We start from the raw sequence: 17,912 nt of genomic DNA on the forward strand, positions 1-17,912 counted from the left end.
ATTCTCTGTGAGTTTTCTCTAGCATTTATCAACAATCATGATTAAGCTCTCTCCTTGGCTTCTTTCAGTTACCTTCTACCATTGATTGTTCATGGTAATTTACCTATTTCTTCTCTATTGAAGATATTCTCAGTCTCTTCCCTCTCCCTTTATTTTATAAAAGCTCATTCTCACCAATGACTTCAAGTATTACCTCCATGTAAACAAATGCTTCTCTACGGTTTACTCCCAAGTTCTGACCTGAAATGACCTACCCAGAAGTCTTGTCTTACCCTTTCAAAATAAACATGCCCTGGAATTCCCTGGCTGTCCAATGGTTAGGACTCAGCGCTTTCATTGCTGGGGCCTGGGTTCATTCCCTGGTCGGGGAACTAAGACCCCACAAGACGTGCAGAGAGAAAATAAACAAATGTGCCCTAACACTAACCAAAGAGATTTTTAAAATGTAAAAATGTAAATCATTCGTATTTGTTATGATACACTGACATAATCAGTATACTTCTCCTTTTTTTCTTTTTTTTTTGGCCACGCTAAAAAAAATGCTATGTTTAACAGCTTTAAGAAGCCAGAAACAAAAAGCCACATTTATATTTCATATAAATATCTAGAATAGGTAAATCCACAGAGATGGCAGATTTAGAGGTTGCCAAGGGCTGGGAAGAGGGGGCAATAGGGAGAATCTGCTTAATGGGTAAGGGGTTTCCTTTTGGGGTGATAAAAATTTTTGGAACTAGACAGAGGTGATAGCTGCCCAATATTATGAATGTACTAAATGCCACTGAATTGTGCACTTTAAAAAGGCTAATAATATATTGTGTGAATTTTACTCCACCCCCCCCCACCCCAAAAAAAACGAAGTCCCATTTGGTATCCAATAACATTAAGTCAACCTGGACAGCACTGCCTTCCATTCCTACAGCCTAAAACTTGAGGGTTTTGGTAAGAATTTGCTTATTTTTTTGGTGGAGTCTGTCATGGTATTTTAACAGTAACTAGCAGTTTGTTCCAAATATCTCCTCCCCATACTGTGCACATCTGACAGTATGCCCTTCTTAAGTGGGAATACTCTACCAGTGAACACCTAAATAGCTTAGAGTTAAAAATTTATAAAATTGGTATTACCATCAGCACATGGAAGTACATGAGTGAAGGTGTGGGAATCATGGAAACATTAAGTCCTAGTATATTTTACCAAAGCAGGGTTCTTTGTGAGTAGCTGAGGAAAGCTAAAGAGCTTTAGGAAATTTTAACCTGCTATGTGAACCAGTCACACATCCTCTCCTCTCTTCTCCCATCTCCTTCCCCATAACAGACACGGACTCCTGAGCCATCGAATAGTCTCTGTTGCATACAACAAGGATTTACGTTAAAGTTGAAGCTATGTTAGTGCAGACTCTGCCAAGAGGCAGTGTCCATTACTACCCCTGTAAGAGAGGGTTATGTCCAAACTGGAGTTCCTTTAAAAAAATTTTTTAAAAGACTCTCCAAAAGAAAAGCCTGGCTGGCTTGAGTAGAATAAAAGAAAGCATACCTAAAAACCTGCATCTAGACCAGAGTTAGTGATTTTAGAAATGCACCAGACTGCCTTGGGAAGTACTGAGTTCAATGTTGTTAACCGTGTTCAAGGGAAGCTTAGTCTATTATTTATTTAAAGTATTATAAAGGATCCAATGAATTTGGATATGAAACATACTGAGATGATTCTGAGATATTTGTTTCAAATAAACAATTTAAAAATGGTTATAAACCAAAATACTTTGATAATACTTTGCAGAAAAGGGAAATATATGAGGTTCCTACTATCTACTTTTTTATATAATAAAACATGGTTTTTTTCTGGTTGGTTCTTAAAAGGATGAGATCATTTCCTATTTTCACAATAAAAACCAAATGATTTGGCTTTCAAAAGATATATGAGGTTCCTGTCAGAAAACTAAATTACCTGGTGGTGGTGGTGGTGGTTATTATTAGGTTATTTGCTACCTGGTTGCTTTGAATCCCCACAATAAAAAGACTAAAACCCCTCACTCCATCCCAATTCCCATTCAAGTGTGGCCATATGCTTAGGATTCTGAAAGAATAGTTGTGCCTGAATCACTAGAATCAGCAACTGTTTTATTTTCTTCCTTTATTCCTTTGATGTATTTTTAAAAATTCTTCAATCATAAACACATGTAATCTGTATATACTTAACTTTAAAGAAAAAGGTACTCAACTTTCATAAGAATACTTAAATATGCTATATGTAAGAAAATTGGTGGTTAAAGGAAATACCGAATATGGTAGAAAATAAAACTGAACCTTTTATTGCATTACATATAAAAGTTACATGACTTTAGAAGGCAACATTTATTCATTCAAAAATGTTTAATGAGTGTCTATCAAGTATGCTTTAATTCTCTATCTCAATATCCTCAGACACTCTCCACTACTCTTATCCCAACTAAACTTTATATAGATTCAACTTTATAGATTCTGTCCTAACTCCTTTTTATAGTTTCATAGGGATTGTGGGGATCTACAGCAAACACTTGGTAATTACTTGGAATTAAGGTAACATAACTATCAGACAAAGAAGGACCGGCCTAGTCCAAATATCACAAGGGACAAACTGCTCTCTCATATACAGACAGAAGAGATTTCTATTTAATTTCCTAAAAGAAGTGAATTTAAAATGAACAAACTAGCTACCACTTCAACAACACAAATGAAGTGAAAGACGATTAAAACAACTTACGAAGGAAGGTCTTTAGCAGCTCTCAAGCCCCAGCCTTTCTTTTCTGTGAGTATGACTTCCACATCTGCATGCTGTTTTCTTTGAAACCGTCTATTGGAACAATAATCCCCATTTGGACAACGAGAAGAACTGAAATGAGAAAAGGAGAAAATTAATTCTTCAAAGCAGCAAAAGAACCAAAAACATATTCACTAGAATGTTATGTAAATATATCCATATCTTTATGGCATAATCAGCATATGTGTGGTAAACCTCCAAGTGAGCCTTCCTCAATAATTCTTTCCATCATGAAGGGATTCCTTAAAATTGAGTGTCTACATTGTTAAACAGATGATGCCCAAAATACAGTCTTGTCAACTAGTCATTACCCCTCCCTGAGTGTCTAAGATACATTTCCAGGCTGCATGTAAGTTTGCAGTACTCTGACAACTATGCAGAGCTAACTTATTTTCAATCAGTGCACCTTCTCTTATATTCCACTCCAATCATCACTAATTTCATCTTCTGAATGTAGCTAACTACTTGAGCTACATTTAAGAGAAACCAAAGTCGTCATTAAACATATCTCTGTTCAGAGTAAGCACAATAAAAACTGGCAAGGCTCTTCCCTCATGGATCCTAGAATAAAAATAAAATCAAAAATTTACTGAATTCTTAATATTCCAAAGCTTACAGATACAAAGGTTTTTAATACTGAGTAAGGCTACAATAAAAATTACCAACTATTTCCAACATATTATTATTTATTGCCAAACCAGTAGTAGTAAGCAACATTTTTACAGATGTCCAATGGATAAAGGATTCACTCTGGAGAGAAGCAGTGAAGGAAAGCTTTCCGGAAGGAGTAGGATTAAAGCAGAATTTCTAATGACACAGAGGATATGGACAGATAAGGAAAACAAGAGGTACAATGACAGTGCCCACCTGTGTGCAGAAACAGGAAACAAGGCCTACTTGAGAAAAGGGGAATAAAATAGCTAAGGATAACTGATAAGAAAGGTGGGTTGCTGGAAGATGAAAAGGCAGGTTGTTGATGTACTATGAAGGGCTCTCAATACCAAGATTATATTTGAACCTAATCTTGAGAACCACTAAGTTTTGAGTGTGGGAATAACAAGAAAAAAGAATTTCTGTACTTCATATCTGTTCAACAAGGTTGACAGGAAAAACCAGAAAAATGCAGAGACTAGGGCAACAATGTCAAATTAGGAGAATACTGTTCTTATGTCTTCTCTTTTTTAATTAATTAATTTGGCTGCGTTGGGTCTTCGTTGCCGTGCGTGGGCTTTCTCTGGTTGTGGTGAGTGGCGGCTACTCTTAGTTGCAGTGTGCAGGCTTCTCATTGTGGTGGCTTCTCGTTGCGGAGCACGGGCTCTAGGCTCACAGGCTTCAGTAGTTGTGGCACGTGGGCTCAGTAGTTGTGGCTTGTGGGCTCTAGAGCGCAGGCTCAGTAGTTGTGGCACACAGGCTTAGTTGCTCCACGGCATGTGGGATCTTCCCAGACCAGGGCTCGAACCCGTGTCCCCTGCATTGGCAGGCGGACTCTTAACCACTGTGCCACCAAGGAAATCCCTCTTCTCTTCTTATATGTTTACTGTCATCTCTGCTTTTAGTTTACATTTAAAAATACCGAAAATGTTTTCTCTTTTTTATTTTTTGAGGTATATGTTTTATTTTTGTAACACTATTACATAAGCAAAACCAAAAACTGAGTTTTGGAAAAAAACACTTCATTAACACTAAAAATAAGGTACCTACACTATAAATCACCTTAATATTCTTTCCATGTTAAAAATGATACAATATTCAATCCGACTGGTTTTTTTTTTAAAAATCACATTTTTTAATGTAAAGATATTTACTGTTTATATGAAAAATATGGAAGCAAATGTCTATCAATAGAAGATTAATAAATATGGGTTAACTATGAATAGAATACATAATGTAGTCAAGAGAAAGATTTAGATAGGTCTAAATAGGTAGCTCTGAATAGGTCTCCAAAACATATTTAATTAAAAGTGTGGGGACTTCCCTGGTGGCACAGTGGTTAAAGAATCCGCCTGCCAATGCAGGGGACATGCGTTCGAGCCCTGGTCCGGGAGAATCCCAAATGTCCCGGAGCAACTTGGTCCGTGTGCCACAACTACTGAGCCTGTGCTCTACAGCCCGCGAGCCACAGCTACTGAGGCCCGCGTGCCTAGAGCCCATCCTCTGCAACAAGAGCAGCTACCACGATGAGGGGCCCGTGCACCGTGGCAGGTAGTGGCCCCCGCTCGCCGCAACTAGGGAAAGCCCGCGCACAGCAATGAAGTCCCACTGCAGCCAAAGTTACATTAAAAAAAAATTATTAAAAAAAAGAAAAGTGTGTGTGGCAGGTGAGAGGGAACAAAGTTTCAAAAAGTACATATAGTAAGGATTTCATTTCTACACATAAAAACAGGAAACGTCTACCCATGCTGGTATAGGCATAAAAATTATCTGGAAAGACTACAAATAGAGGGATTGAGGCTTGGGGGAGTAAGACATTTTACTTTAAGCACTTTTGAAATGTTAGGGTTTTCACTTATTTTTATAGTAAAAGCTAAAAAATACCAACATTTACCTCTCAGGACGTGAACCTTACAAAAGATAAAAGGAGACTGGGTAAAAATTAGTATTACTATGTTAGCAATAGGGCTACTTTACAGAGCACTTACAATATGTACTATAATCTAACGCACAATGCAAGGGAAATTTGCCTCCTTATAAACACTATTACACATTGGAGATTTCATTGCTCAGAAATACTCCACAATAGGTAGAAGGAGAAAAGTTAAATTTTACTCCTAATAATTCTTCTTAAAATTTAGAGACATTTAATAGAATAGTTGAGCAAAAGCAGAGCATTCTAATTTACTTACCATTCAATCATGAGGAGACGATTAAGACAATCTTCCCCACATGCTATTTCACCTTGAGCTCTTTCATCTTTAGAAAGAGGTGTACACTCACACTGCATTCGCTTAATATCCCGATGGGATTTATTCTTCTTTCTATTGGGTAAAATTTTATTAAAATTGGTTAAAAAAATGTCCTGGCAATGATACAACATACACAATCAAAAATGTGCTAAATCTCACTAGTTTCCCATTTAATGATTCTGGTTAAGTCAATCATTCAAAAAGAAGAAAACATCTAACCACTAAGCATTTATGAGACTGAAAACACTAGGAATTGTATTGCAAAACAGGTGAGAGAGACAACCTCAGCCTTGGCAAATGGGAAGCTGGGGTAAGTTCAGGTCTACCATTTTGGACTCAGTCCTTATTTCCTAGTCCTTGTCATCTAAACCTTGAATTCTGAGCAGTTTCAAATGTTAATAGTCATATTTGGCTCCACAGAGAAATAGGAAAACTCATGAATATCAAATAATAACATAGCTGATTAATTAAAGTTAGGTTTAAGAATCAGTCCTCATGGACTTCCCTGCAGTCCAGTGGTTAAGACTCCGCGATTCCACTGCAGGGGGCGAGGGATCAATCCCTGGTCGGGGAACTAGGATCCCGCATGCAGTGCAGCAGCCCCCCCAAAAAAAAGAATCAGGCCTCATGGATATACAGATAATAGTTGACATACAAGGCTAAGGAAGAAAAGGAGTTGCTTTAGAAAGAAAAAGGAGTTTTTAATTAAGAATTTAGCTCAATCAAATCCTTTAGAGAATCCTTTAGCAACATCACTTTTGTACAAATCCTGTTTAAAAGAAGACTGAATGATTTAAAAAAGAAAAAAGAATGACGTATATATTATTATAGAATAGCATTACTACAGAGGACTAAACTTTCTCAGTGTAGATTTGGCGGGGGCAAGATAAACTGTTCGAAATTGACTGGGTTCATAAAAACCTAAGCCAGAGTTTGCAAAGCAAAAGTGAAAATGTGATTATTTACTGGTCTTTTTGTTGAACTCTATTTTTTGATCTTTGTCAAAAAGGAAAAAAAAAATCAAGGACAGACGAATAAGATCCCTTTCTTAAGATTAGGGAACTATGACTTACTCTTCAGCTATTAGACAAGTGAAGAGCACAGCTGCTCTAAGTGACTGTCTTAATCTAACTAATCTGCTTTCATCTCCAACATATGTTCTACTACAGTCTCAGTTTTATAAAGTACCTAGTGTGTCATGATAGTTTCCACTAAGTTTGAGTAACAAGAATGATTCATCTGGATCAATTAAAGATATAATTCATTAATGAGCATAAGAATATGCTTAGCCTGAAGAAAGATGACTAAAGATAAACAAATTATCTTTTTATAAGTACTTAAGAGCTATGTATAAAAACAGTAGCTTTATTTTGTATTGCTCCAAAAGGCCAGATGAGGACTAACGGGCACAGATTTCGCTCAGGTAAGCCTATTTTCACTAGACATAAGAATGCACATACTATTTTATAATAATTTGTCTTCTTAGTGGCTTCTATAAATGCCCAGCTTATATCAAGCACTTTAAAATGCCTCTCACCAACCAATTATGTATATGAAACTCACTGAATAAAATCCAGAGGGTTGGGTTGATTAATTTTATTTCTATTCTTTCACAAAGATCATGTAAGTTGTATCAGTCTACTCACAAAATTCTTAAGGAGTACCACTTAAAATATTCAATATTTTGAAGTTAAACCTAATTTACAACTAGTTATAAATGAACGTAATTGTAAGAGGCCCGCTTTATCCTTAAAAAAAAAAAAAAGTGTTTTTTTTTTTTTGCTTTTTAAATAGGAAAAACTTCTGATGGGTCTAACTTTAAGATGAAGTCTTTTACCTTATCCACAGTGGAAAATGTCTTCATTTTAAAAAATTCTGAATGCTTAAAGGGATGATGGCTAAGTTGATTCTCAACTAGAGGAGAAATTTCCAAAAGGAGGTAGGTGGTTAGGAGACTATAAAATTTTTTAAAGGCATATTCAACATATATTTACATTGGGAAAACAAGATTATCAAAGAGAGGTGAAAGAAAGTCGACTGAGAATCTGTGCTCTAGTAATTTGTTTTTATTATCCTAGTCTCATTATACCTTGTTTCATGTTAGGGATTTCACCATTTAAAACTTAAAGACTTATTATGCTATTGCCAAGTTTAATCTACCAGCAACAGATTTTGAAACATGACAAAAGAAAACTATATTCTAATCGAGTTCCAGCTTGTAAAGTACCTAAAGATATTTTTCAAAATGTTCAGAATGGTGCTCGCTTCTGTAGCATATATACTAAAATTGGAACGATACAGAGAAAATTAGCACGGCCCCTGCACAAGGACGACATGCAAATTCATGAAGGGTTCCATATTTTTAAAAAGAAACGAAGTTGAGTTATTTCTAGTGACGTGGATGGACCTAGAGACTGTCATACAGTGAAGTCAGAAAGAGAAAAACAAATACCGTATGCTAACACATATATATGGAATCTAAAAAAAAGGTTCTTAAGAACCTATGGGCAGGACAGGAATAAAAACGCAGACGTAGAGATTGGACTTGAGGACACCGGGAGGGGGAAGGGTAAGCTGGGACGAAGTGAGAGAGTGGCATGGACATACATACACTACCAAATGTACAACAGATATCTAGTGGGAAGCAGCCGCATAGCACAGGGAGGTCAGCTCAGTGCTTTGTGTCCACCTAGAGGGGTGGGATAGTATCAGGAGAGTGGGAGGGAGACGCAAGAGGGAGGAGATATGGGGATATATGTATCTATATAGCTGATTCACTTTGTTATACAGCAGAAACTAACACACCATTGTAAAGCAATTATACTCCAATAAAGATGTTAAAAAAAATGTTCAGAATGAAGTAAGGAAAAAAAAATCCAACGTTAACTTTTTTCTTCTCTAAAAGCAGACTATTTTGCTGGAATTTTGTTTCACTTTCTGCCACAGTTTCACATGTAAAAGAAATTTAAGAAAAACTGGGCTGGTCTATATACTTTTTTTAATGTACTTCTAGAACCAAAGAGGTAATGGGACCAAAAAAAAAAATTTAGACATCCCCTTCCTGTGCGTGGGGTGGGGTGGGGTGGGGTGGGGGGAAATTGGGGGACTGTACACCATCAAATCTAAATAGGTAAATACACTTTAAAAATTTTTTAAGTTACATTTTATCACACAACCATATTTCATACAATTGAGCTCATATATTCTGAACTTTAGAAAGTTAATTTTTTTCCTACAAAACGAGGTTAATACTTGTCCAACAAGTACTAATTTGGCTTACCTTTCTGTTAAATAAACATTTTCTTCAATCAGATCAAAGTAACAAGGCATCTTCCCTTGTTTGGCACATTCCTTCCACCGCTGTGGGTCCCTGAAGTCCTCCATGACACACGAAGGCCCAACCAATGCTGAGCCTAGAGGCACTGCTGTCTCTCCCTGCTCTACCTCCACTCTAACTTTCTTTCTGTCCTGAAGCTCACCATCACTTTCAGAATCACTCTCCAATTCCTGTCTCCTTTTTTTAAGAGGCCCTCTATCTTTCATATCATTTTTTTCTAAGTTTTTTGAAAGATCTTTCTTCTCATTCACAGCTAAAGAGTCCTTAATGGAATTGCTGCTTATTTCAGGTGCTTGCACGGACCCCTTGTCCTTCTGAAGGGACAGAAAAAATTTATTGGACTGGCTTGAAAAGTGAGATCCTCCACGTTGATCCCAATTCTCCTCCTCTTCACGGTCATCTGTTAAGGAATCTGGTACCTGCCCTTGAATTCGATCATACACAACCCCAGTTCCAGGCGGTCTACCTGCTGATCTTGGATCCCAGTAGCCATTGCCTTGCCAGTAATTACGTGTCCCACTATACTGTTCTGCACTTTGCTGATACTTGTGTCCACCACAGGCTCCATAGCTGCTGTCAGGTTGCTGATATGTGGTAGTAGGCTTTTCTTGTTGAGAGAAGTCCCACCCTAGATTTCTGAGCTCTTCTGATGAACGGAAACCATCCACTCGGGAGATCTCACAAGAAGAAAAATTTGACTCTGTTTTTCCCAGTCTACTATCTGGCCTGTTAGGGAAAGTGGTCTGTTGCCGAGACTTACTTGAGACATCTTCAAAATCATCAGAAGAATAAACTGGCAGCTCTTCTTGCTGCCTAGAAGTTATTTTGGCTTTCACTGCTTCCTCAGAATTTGGATGACCTAGAGGGTCAGATTTTATGTCTGTATGACTTGTACTATCAACCCCATCACTCTGAGAATGAGCAATTTCAGACATGTGATTATCTATCTGTTTTCGGCTGGGCTGTATAAAAGAAATTTCTGAATTCTTCTCTGTTGCTTTATGAAAGAAGAACTTCTCAGTTTGAGGACAGGCTTTACTTGCTATACTCTCAAATTTTTCCTCATATGAATGCCTCCTTGGCTCCAATCGCTCATCTTCCCAGTGGTCAGAATAGTGTCTGTAACTTTGACTGCTCCGAGAAGAACAAGGACTTGTTTCTTCCATGGGCAAAGTAGAATTCTTTGGCACAACCACAACAGACTGAAGACGGTTTCTTGGAATACTGCTATCATCAGAATCTGTATCTTCTGAATCACTTTCATCACTTGAACTTTCGGAAGAACCAGAATAATCTTCATGGACAGTAGATACAATCTCTGAGGCATGACCACTACTGTCACATTTTAAGGTATATGCTACACCATCACTGTCCTCCATGATTAAATTCAAATCACAAGAAGAAAATACAACTTCTGAATCATCAGAAGTATGTGCATGTCCTCTTCCACCTTCTTCATCTAAAGAGATTTCTGGTCTTCCTCTTCTATCAGGCAGTATGGAATTCCCTTCTTCTTGAGCCTCTTGCACACATTTCCCAGATAGTCCATTATTATGCCTGCTTTCCCAGGAAGCAAATCCTCTTCCTGAATCAGGAAGGCCACTACCTACTTCTATTATTTCTTTCTCTGCATGCTTTAAAAACTCTGAGCTTTTACTCTTCAGCACAGCATCCAAAACTGAAGATGTATTATCTCCACATTGCAAGAGAGTTAAACTGTCTACTTTTATTCCTGGTGGAAGACTCTGAAGAGATGAAGCAATACATGAGCTCCCTGTAGGTTGATATAAATCATCAAAATGATTAATAGAAGCTGAACTAGTACTACCAACACTCTGCTTATATTCTCCACATGCAAATTTTGAGTGCTGATCTGTCAGACTTCCATTATCACATATAACTGTTTTTGATTTCAAATGCATGTTCATAAAGCTATTTGAAGAAATCTTCGTTACTAAAGGCTCAGTATTTTCAGCTCCGGAATGACACAAAGAAGGGCGGCTGTCGTTTGAAGTACAGTATATATCTGAATCTTTGGTTTTACAGCAAGAAACTCTCACATCAACTGGTTCTTTAACTACTGTTTTGGAGTAATCTATAGTCATAACTGGCAAAGATATGAGTTGATCCTGGTGTGGCGATACTGGAGGTTCTGTTTCTCTAAATGGGCTTTCTGACTTACTATGCTGCATGCGAGTATCATCCAAGTCTTTTTCTTTACATCTATTAATATTTTGAAATCCATTTGATGAAAGCATGCACGTTTTGACCAAAGGGGATACCTCTGATCCAGTCACACTATCATCAGAAGACATCAAAACAGTGTCACGTTTAGAAGTGCAAAATGTTGCCAAATCAGATTCTGCCCCAGGAGATCCATTTATATTAAATTCTGTGGGACAATAACTTCTTAATTGATCATTCTTCACTTTACATAGAGAGTCTAATTCCTTAATACTATCATGGCTATCATGTCCTATAAATTCAGACTTAAAAACAGGTAACTCATCTAGCTTTTTAAAAGTAGGTGAATCATTTAATCGATTTGATGGAGATGGAGACCCAATCTTCTCTCTTTCAGGAACTTTACTAATCATTCTTAATTCACTACCTTTTGAACAAGGAGTCTGTAAACTAAAAGAATGAGACTGTTTGATTTCCTCATTCAATTCTGTACAACAGAAAGAATTTTTAAATTTATCAGGCTTGGGTGCAGGTTTTGAAGGGGCAGATTTATAACGGGAAGCACTGTTACCGTGCTTGGAATATGATGACCCCCGTCGGAATCCCAGTTCATTAGTGGGAGAACAACATCTTTTCATTGCTTCATTTTCTGAAGTCCTTTTGGATTCTCTTTCTAATTTTGAGGAATACTTTCCTCTTTTCTCCATCTCTAAGTAAGAGGACTCAGTTTTACAGTCTCGATCAGATTTAGAATAGGAGGATGGTGTCCTTAGGTCTCTGTAAGAGGAAGAATGAGATGAGGTGCGCCTTGAGTATGTCTTCTTATACTCATCTTCTGAGTCAGAACTTTCTCTTGCCCTGTTATCTGTATATGGCCGAGAATAGCGTGCCCTCTCTCGATAAGGGGAACTCCTATGGTAGCGACGATCAGAGTCATAATAATGGGATCGTTCTGACCGAGAATAGGATGAACTAATTCTAGAACCTCTGTCAGATCTAGAACGAGACCTGCTCCGCCTTCGCTCTCTCTCTGATCTACAGCGAGAAGATATATAACGAGTATCTCTTTCAAGTTTTGAGTAGCTAAAATATTTATCATCTCTCTCTGTTTTAGATCGTGAAGATTTCCCTAAATCCTCACTTTTTAAAGTTGCTAAGCTCTTTTTTGAATCTCTTTCTTTTTCAATGTTGGCTGAAAATTTTAAATCATGTGATCTTTGACTTGAGGAAGTCCGTACAGAATCTTCATCAGATTCTGAACCAAGAAAGGTGCCTTCAGATTGTGAGGATTTCTTCTTAGAACTTGTTTTTTTAGAGCCCAGACTACTCTTAGAACTATCTGGAATTTCTTCTTCCTTCCCAATATGGGAATCTTCTTTTTGTGAAGGAATATCTGCTTGCTCATTCAAACTGTGAGTTATGTGTTCTTCTGAACTATTAGATACAGGGTCCTGCTTAGTGTCCACTTCTGATGATTCTGGTACAATTGTAACTGGTGGTTCCTTCAACGCTCTAGCAGCTACATCTACTGGTGCTGTCATCAGAACTGTCACTGGTGTGTGTGGCAAGGCCACTGGCTCTGTTACTGGTGCTGGTAATGAGGGTGTTGTGGCTTGGGGAGGTGGAGGTGGTGGAGGTGGAGATGAGGGTGGCGAGTCTACAGTTGTTGATTCTGCTATGACTGCTGGTAATGGTACTATGGGAGGAGAGGGAGATGCCACTGCTGTGGTAGAAGTCAGCAGTGGCCTGGATGTTACATGAAGCAGATGTTTCTTAAAATGGATTTTGCCCAATTCTACCCTTGATTTCGGTGGGGAAGATTCTTCTGTAGTAGATAATGTATCTCCAATGTCCATTTTAATTTTAGGGGACGAGTCTACTTGAAGAGGTACAACTGGGGAATTTGGAGTATCATTTTGCTTTTCACTGCCAAGTGCCGTCAGAAACCTGTTCTGCAAAGTTTTCTTTGTAAGGCTGAAGCTGAATGACACCTTCTGTCGTCCCTGTTCCTCCAAATTAACTTTTGTCTTGGTGCCTTTGGGCAAAAACCGACTAGAAGCAACACCTTTGAACATTGGTCCTTTGATGAAACCTGTTTTCTGCACATTTTCAATCTTTGCCTATAAATGAACAAAAAAAGCAGTTACTACTACAATAAAGTTACTTTCAAATGGCTAGCATCACAGTTTAAAATGTAAGGGAAATGAAAAGTCCTTTTTAATGACAAACAGCATGACTTTCATTAAGCTATATATGCATTTTTAAAAACTCTTTATTAGGGAAATTTTCAAACATACCCAAAAGTACAGAGAATAGTTTAATAAACCTCTAAGTAAACATCCTCAGTTTCAACAATTATCTATATTTTTCCATTCTTATCTTAAAGAATTTTATCCAGTTTTATAACTATTTTCCAGGCAGAATTTTTAATGAGAATTTAAAAAATAATCTGATGTGTATTTCAAGATACACTACAAGAGGACATGTGGATAGAGAGCAACAGCTAACATCTCAGTAATGAAAATATTTTGTTCTTGTGTCCTATCTGAGAAGAAACATCAGAAGTCATTATAACCAGTGGTCTTCTGGTATCACATAGAATCACTTGGGTACTTGGTAGACATATAGATCTGTGACAAAACTCCAGGAAATAACAATTCAATAGCTCTAAGGTGAATAAGAAAGTTTAGTTTGTTTTGTTTTTTGAGAACAAGCATCTCAGGCAATTCTGAGGGACCTCCTAGATTTGGGAAATCACCGGTATAGAGCAGTCTCCCATCTCACTCATTTCACAGATGAGGTAACCAAATGGGGACCAGGCCTTTCTGCCTTCCTGGAAATTACTCTGTCCTGGCACACTACTACTGCATCTGCCTGGGCCCCACACACCCAGGCCATGCTGATTTATAGTCTGATCCTACCGTGAACGACAACTACAAAGTATACATCTAAGAAGACTTCACCCTTCTTTATTTGCCAAACCACCAAAGGAACTGATGGGCGTTAGAAGTTAAAGGCATAACCTCGGTTGTAGACAGAACAGCAGAAAAGTCTATAGCAACAAACTCAAGCCTAAATTAAAGATAGTACATTTGCCATCTACAACATTTTTCTAACTGACATTCTTTAATCAAGTCTGGCTATTTAAGAGAACAGTTTTCCACTTCAACATGGTAAAATCTGAGATCAGTTTTCAAAATTATACAGTTACCATTCAAGTGGGAAAGCAAATGTTTTCACATGCATTATCACAGAGCAGTGGTCTTCAAATACTTTTTAAGAAAGAAAATTCACTTTTCAAATTGAATTTTACATGGAAGCTCAATGCGTAAAAACAGGTAAAAAGCTTGTCTCCAAAGTTGCCAGCTTCCTTTACCTTGACTAAAGCTCTTGAAACTCCGAAGTCTAAAAACCATTTTCTTGAGATATACAACATCCCTCACTGGAATGAATTACTATAGATCCAAAAACAAAACTAAGCAAAAACTATTACTTCATTTCACATTCAAAATGATGGCTAAATTTTGAATGTTTTCAAGCTCATAATCGCTGAATACCTAATTAAATTATACATACCTCATTTTCTTCTTCTCTATTGTCATCCAGCCAAGAAAGCATGCAAAAGAATAAAAAGAAATCATAAATACTTAAAACCGATTGAAATGTAAGTTGTTTTTTATTAAAACTTAGGATACCTACAACCTCCAGGTATATTCTATATAGGCTGTCCGTTCCTTCATAGCCTTAGTTACATTTAGCATAGCAAATGTTTAATGAAGATAGTGTCATGCACTGTGCTAGGTGATGGAGAGAAAAGGTGAATAAAGCAGAGTCCCTGCCCTCAAGAAGCTCTTACAGTTTCCTGTAAATACAAAATATAATTTTGTTATAAAAGTAATTCCAACATAATGGAGTAAATACAAGGATAGAAATATGCACAAATGTAACAGCAATGAGGAAGATAAGCAACTCAGTTTAGTGGAAGGATAGGAATGCAAAGAATCCTTTCTAAAAGAAGAATTAGTTTTTGAAGAATGAATTTGAAGGGAGATCCTTAACGAAGGAAGATCCCAGGCAAAGATATAGAGATTAAAACATAGAACAATATGAGCAAGGAAACTATAAAATAATGTTATCTGAGTATAAAGCATAAGGCAGAAAGAAGCCAATAATTAGCCAAAGTAGGGAGCAGTGGCCAGGTCCAGAGACCAGGTCTCTTATGATGAGAAACATTTTATCTTATGAATTAGTGGTTCTCAACCTGTTCTGGTATCTGTTCAGCAGTCCCTTTGCTTAATGCAAGGTTTACACTCTACATCAGAGCATGTGGCTTTCTGAGCTCACACTTATATTCTAACAAAGATAACCACACTATGTCCTGACTGAGGAATCAAAAGCTAAAAGTCTGGTGTATACCAGTGCACTGAAGCACACTGGGGGAAGAGAAGATACAAAAGGGTTTTACGCTATAACAGCCAGATTTGTATTTTAAGCCGGTGTCTCTATACACTATGTGGCAAGACTGGAGTACAATAATCTGTCTTAAATGCCCCTTAAAAGAAATGTACTAAAAATCCTTTTCCTAAATGTAGGCTTTACTCCACCGTAATTCAGTGCATTCACCAGAGTCCATGGTAGCCATACAAAACAAAGTAATGAAGGGGAAACAAAGTTGGCAATACATGGATGAGATCTAAAGCAGTGCCAGGGTTAAACACTTTTTCCTACTCTAAAACCACAAAGACTACAGAGATGTGACCTTAGAACTGCTGTATTTCATCAATTCTATGATATACATTTTGCCCATGTATAACACCTCTACACAATGCATCATACTATCAATAACATCACAGTCTAATTGGCAGAGTTTTTTCCTTTCTTAGTGATTAAAAAAAATAATTGTGTCCCACAATACGGCATACTACATTCAATTTAAATTAGTACCATGTGAAATTTTTTTTAAAGAACAGAAAAGGAACCTGGAGATGTCCAAGCATTTGGAATGTCATTCGTATTTGTACTCCTCTTTTCAGTGGATGTTTTAGAAAAAGCATTCGTGGTTGTCTTCACGGTATCCATACACACAAAGTGCTGGAAATACTGAGGTTACCAGAACCATTTCCTAAGTCTCAGCACTTATACTTTGGATAAACAAGTGAAAAGAATTCTGACAAGCTGTAATCAAAGTGATCACATGATCAAAGGGCTAAAGAAACATTATAAATGTGGGACTTGAGTGGGCATGTGGGGGGAGGAAATAAAGTTTCAATTCAGAAATCAGAAAACTGCTTGACAAAGATAGCAAGGCACTTCCCATAACTTGATAATATTTTTAAAATTTATAACAAAAAGGGAAGACTTCCCTGGTGGTCCAGTGGTTAAGACTCTGCACTCCCAATGCAGGGGGCCCGGGTTTGATCCCTGGTCAGGCAACTAGATCCTGCATGATGCAACGAAGACCCTGCATGCCTCAACAAAGACCCTGCATGCTGCAACAAACACCCAGTGCAGCCAAATAAATAAATATTTTTAAAAATAAATTTATAATAAAAACAATATAAGCACATACAGAAAATATGGGGGAAAATATCCAATTTTTCTCATCTTAAAATCATTTCATGTTAATAGAAATCAAATTACACACAAGCAAAAAGAAAAGTCCACAATCCAACCCATCCAGAGACAACTGCTGCAAACACCTTGGTATACAGAGCCTTCTAACACTTCTTTTGTGTGTGGGGAGGGCGTTAAAACAGAGATTTTTGTTTTTCTTTTTGAGTACAGTAATCATACCATACAAGCCATTCTGTACCTTGCTTCCCCCCCCCATCATAAATACAGCAGGTGAGCAAACGATGTGTTTAGATCAAAGGAAAAAAATGGAAGATGGAGGAGGGAATGATCTTGAGAGAAGGGGATACAGATGAGTAAAGACATAGTTAAGTTTCAAAATAAAGCAAGAATATTCCTTTTGGCCTGTATTTCTCTCTGACATCATTAGTTGAAAGTTAGGGGCAGGGACAAGGTAAAAGACTTGGAAAAATTCAAGTGTGGGGAACAAAAATGGAAGCAGACTATAATCTTCAATGTTGCTGCCCCAAGTTGGAAATTACTAATTTATAATCAGAGTCATTGGCACACTTATGTTACTTCCCCTTGCAGCATCAGGCTATCTAGAAGCAATGAGGACAAACAACTGATGAGTTACTCTATCAACTTGGGTGGGACAAGAGAGGTAGAAGGCGGCAAGGGGCTGAGAGAATTCAAGGCATTCCCAAGAATGATCCACAGATAATAGAATAGGGAGTAAAACCTGAAGGAAGCTGAAAAACTGAAGGAACAGGGTAGGGACAAGATAGCAGCAGCTTCAAAGAGTAGATTTGGTGGAAACCAGAAAGAGGAGTAGAAGGGTATCGTGAAGGAATTGGACATTATGGTCAGACTAATATTTCAGAGTTGGAGTACCCTTCAGAAGATAATACCTAGGTGTGGCCAGGTGAGTAGACTGCCACAGCAATAGGAGGACAAGCCCTTTTTAAAGATATTAATGAAATTGTGAGGCCATAATCAATACCAAGAATCAGCCACAAATGTTTCTAATAAAAGAACACTTGCGGGGACTTCCCTGGTGGCGCAGTGGTTAAGAATCCGCCTGCCAATGCAGGGGACACGGGTTCAATCCCGATTTGAGGAA

At 37.6% G+C, this 17,912-nt stretch overlaps 1 protein-coding gene and 1 non-coding gene across 4 annotated transcripts in view; one reads left to right on the forward strand and one right to left on the reverse strand.

The window, feature by feature from the left end:
* Positions 1 to 17,912, reverse strand: part of SETD2 (SET domain containing 2, histone lysine methyltransferase) — a 113,183-nt gene that overhangs the window by 70,187 nt on the left and 25,084 nt on the right. For all 3 annotated transcript variants that reach the window (XR_003796528.1, XR_003796529.1, XM_029241558.1), the window contains exons 2-5: positions 14,795 to 14,810; positions 8,978 to 13,338; positions 5,638 to 5,769; positions 2,738 to 2,866 (exon numbers count right to left, since the gene is read on the reverse strand). Coding sequence is in view for 1 of the 3 variants with exons in the window: in XM_029241558.1 (XP_029097391.1) it covers positions 2,738 to 2,866; positions 5,638 to 5,769; positions 8,978 to 13,338; positions 14,795 to 14,810 (4,638 nt within the window). In the remaining 2 variants the exon portion in view is untranslated. The remainder of the gene's footprint in view (positions 1 to 2,737; positions 2,867 to 5,637; positions 5,770 to 8,977; positions 13,339 to 14,794; positions 14,811 to 17,912) is intronic.
* Positions 7,955 to 8,061, forward strand: LOC114908218. Its single transcript, XR_003796910.1, has one exon. It is a non-coding gene; the product is annotated as a U6 spliceosomal RNA (small nuclear RNA).

Source organism: Monodon monoceros, unplaced genomic scaffold, assembly GCF_005190385.1.
Source record: "Monodon monoceros isolate NGI ecotype Baffin Bay Population unplaced genomic scaffold, NGI_Narwhal_1 Super_Scaffold_3, whole genome shotgun sequence".
Lineage (NCBI taxonomy): Eukaryota > Metazoa > Chordata > Mammalia > Artiodactyla > Monodontidae > Monodon > Monodon monoceros.